A 3,355-nucleotide genomic window follows, 5' to 3' on the forward strand; every position below is an offset into this window, starting at 1 on the left:
TTAAACTAATAACAAAACAGTAGCTGATTCAGAAGCACCAGATTCTGAATACACCAGTACACTAGTACTTACACCAGTAAGTAATCTTAAAGATTCCTAAATGCATCTACTTTCGGAAGGCCAAATAAAGTGCTTTTGCTTTCACCTAGCTTTGATAAAGTATATCTCTTTGGTTTTGAGACTTTAGTCTTTGCAACTTCAGGGATCTTATCTATTCACAATCAGCTTGTAACGCTCCAAAGAGAAAGGAAAACTTGAAATCGCATCATATGACCCCTTTAAGAAATTAATTATTTTGTTCAGCAAAGACTCATTTAATCTTATCTAAGGTGATTATAGAGAATTTTACAATTTCACAAAGGGTTTTAATAATATTTCACAATATTACTGTTTTTTTATCAATTAAATACAGCTTTGGTGAGAATAAGAGACTTATTTCAAAAACTACTTTAATAGAATATGTATATATATTTTTTTATTTATTTTTGGCGGTTTTGCCTATATTATGATAGGAAAGTGTAGAGCTGATGGGAAGCGAAGTGGGAGAGAGAGGGGGGCAGGATCGGGAAAGGTCCTCAAGCCGGGATTCAAACTCGGGACACCGCGCTGCCCACAATGCTATCAGTGCCATCAAATTTTAATGTTTTTTTTTTCTCTCTCTTTCTAGGTGCTAGTGGGCTCCACCTAACCAAACATGAGAACTTTCATGGTGGGTTGGATGCCATCTCCGTGGGCGATGGCCTCTTCACCATCTTGACTACTTTGAGTAAAAGAGCCACATCCGTCCAGGTCATGCTGCAGCCCATTCTCACCTACATGGCCTGTGGGTATATGGGCCGACAGGTAAGACTCGTCACAGAGAAACTGAGAGACCACAAAACGGTCAGTGGTCTATTCTAGTATGATATGGACTGGGGGAAAAAAACATGAACACATCAAATAGTTTTCACATTCTAGAGGATAGACATACAGTATATAAAGATTGTCATTGCATCTTGTCAGTGTTGAGTGGTTTTATTTATTTTTTTACAGGGATCTCTATCAACATGTCAGCTCTCTGAGCCTTTACTGTGGTTTATTTTGAGAGTGCTTGACACCAGCGAGGCTTTGAAAGCCTTCCATGACATGGGTATGCCAACACTAACACTTTCTAAAGAGATAAAACTCTGTTTGAGCTGGTCTGTATGTTCTGACTCTGTGTGTTTGTGTGTGTGCATTTAGGTGGTGTGCAGCTCATTTGTAACAACATGGTCACCAGCACACGAGCCATCGTGAACACTGCGCGCAGCATGGTGTCCACTATCATGAAGTTTCTGGACTCTGGGCCTGGTAAAGCAGCAGATGGCAGCTTGAAAGCACGAGTGCTTACCTCAGAGCCAGACAATGCAGAAGGATTGCACAACTTCGCCCCTCTTGGTACAGCAAGCGCGTTTTGAGTCATAAGCCCCATCTTTTCATATAAACGTCTAAGTATTAAATTGTATTTATATTCATAGTTTATGCTGTTCCCTTGCAGGCACCATCACCTCTAGCAGTCCCACAGCACAGCCGGCGGAAGTGCTGCTGCAGGCCACACCCCCACATCGACGGGCCCGTTCTGCCGCTTGGTCCTATATATTCCTTCCTGAAGAGGCCTGGTGCGATCTCACAATCCACCTGCCTGCTGCCGTTCTGCTCAAGGAGATTCACATACAGCCTCACCTGGCATCCCTTGCTAGTGAGTGTGCACACACAGTGCAATATTATTGGTCCCCACTTGACACAGCAGTATATTATATTTGGCCCATATATGAAGCTTTTTATACAAGTAAGGACTATCCTAAAATCTTTTTTAAAGTATTATTTTTCTCTTTCTTTCCCAGCATGTCCATCCTCAGTGTCTGTGGAGATCAGTGCAGATGGTGTAAACATGCTTCCCCTGTCAACCCCAGTCATCACTAGTGGTCTCACGTTCATTAAGTTCCAGCTGGTAAAGGCAGAGGTGGCGTCTGCCGTGTGTTTGAGGTTGCACCGGCCGCGGGATGCCAGCACACTGGGCCTCTCGCAGATTAAGCTATTGGGCCTGACTGCTTTTGGAAACACTTCCTCTGCCACTGTAAACAATCCTTTCCTGCCCTCTGAGGACCAGGTCTCTAAAACCAGGTATTGGAAATCATTTGTAACATCTAAAATAATCGTAGTAGTTTTATTTCCTGTTTCAAGCCTCTGTATGTTATAATATCTCATTTTCCTTTCTTTCTTTCTCTCTCAGCATTGGCTGGTTACGGTTGCTGCATCATTGCTTGACTCATGTTTCTGATCTGGAGGCCATGATGGCCAGTGCTGCTGCTCCCACAGCAAACCTCCTGCAGACCTGCGCCGCCCTCCTCATGTCCCCATACTGCGGGATGCACTCGCCCAACATTGAGGCGGTGCTGGTGAAAATCGGCCTTCAGTCCACACGCATAGGCCTCAAACTCATTGACATCTTGCTGCGTAACTGTGCTGCTTCTGGCACTGATTTGGCCAGTAAGACTATAAAGATTGTTTCTCATTAATGCCTGACTGCTATTCGAATGTCAAGCAATATCACACTGATTTGTGTTATGTGTCAATTCGGAGAGTTTGAGTTTGTGATCCCTTTAATGATCTGACATCATGATTTTGTTGGGCTCACCTTTTATCTGATTGGTGGTTTTGTTTTTTTGTTGTAGATCTAAACAGTCCGCTGCTCTTTGGGAGGTTAAATGGCCTGTCATCAGACTCAACTATAGATATTCTCTACCAGCTAGGCACCACTCAGGACCCCGGTACCAAAGACAGGTCTGTTCTTTACATCATAATGGAAAATTCAATCATGCAGCTTCCTCATGGAGCTTGTTTGAAGTGTTCATAGTTTGATCGGAGACTCTTTGCAGAGTGTTTCATATATGTTGATTCTCTATACCTGTGGGTCATAAAGCTGAGTATTTACTTTATTTATGTTTTTTTTTTTTACTTTTATAGTATGGGAGACTCTATCAGATATAAGAAAAAGTCATGCTTTGAAAAATAAGTATGATGTAAATCAAAATTGAGATGCAAAGTCATAATTTTGAAGCAAAGTCATTATAAGAAAAAAAAAGTTGGAAGTTAGCCATACAAAGTTGACAGTTTTGTTGTCATTGACATTTTGTCATGACAACTTAGTATCTCATAGTATCTTTTAACACCCACAAAATTTTGACTTGCCATAATTTACTTTTTATCTCAGAATTTTGACTGACTTTTTATTTCTTTTTTCTCTATAATCTTAGAAATTATATTATATATATATATGTGTGTGTGTGTGTGTGTTTATATGTATGTATATGTAATTTTTGAAGTCTTCTAAATG

The 3,355-nt window shown here is 41.0% G+C and overlaps 1 protein-coding gene across 1 annotated transcript in view; it reads left to right on the plus strand.

Annotated features, from left to right (window-relative positions):
- Positions 1-3,355, plus strand: part of LOC107670830 (baculoviral IAP repeat-containing protein 6-like) — a 104,332-nt gene that overhangs the window by 45,166 nt on the left and 55,811 nt on the right. Inside the window, exons 47-53 of the mRNA XM_016463599.1 lie at positions 668-843; positions 1,033-1,129; positions 1,222-1,416; positions 1,517-1,717; positions 1,863-2,142; positions 2,252-2,508; positions 2,694-2,802. Coding sequence (XP_016319085.1) covers positions 668-843; positions 1,033-1,129; positions 1,222-1,416; positions 1,517-1,717; positions 1,863-2,142; positions 2,252-2,508; positions 2,694-2,802 — 1,315 coding nt within the window. The remainder of the gene's footprint in view (positions 1-667; positions 844-1,032; positions 1,130-1,221; positions 1,417-1,516; positions 1,718-1,862; positions 2,143-2,251; positions 2,509-2,693; positions 2,803-3,355) is intronic.

Source organism: Sinocyclocheilus anshuiensis, unplaced genomic scaffold (genome assembly GCF_001515605.1).
Source record: "Sinocyclocheilus anshuiensis isolate Anshui unplaced genomic scaffold, SAMN03320099.WGS_v1.1 scaffold784, whole genome shotgun sequence".
In the NCBI taxonomy this organism is placed as follows: domain Eukaryota; kingdom Metazoa; phylum Chordata; class Actinopteri; order Cypriniformes; family Cyprinidae; genus Sinocyclocheilus; species Sinocyclocheilus anshuiensis.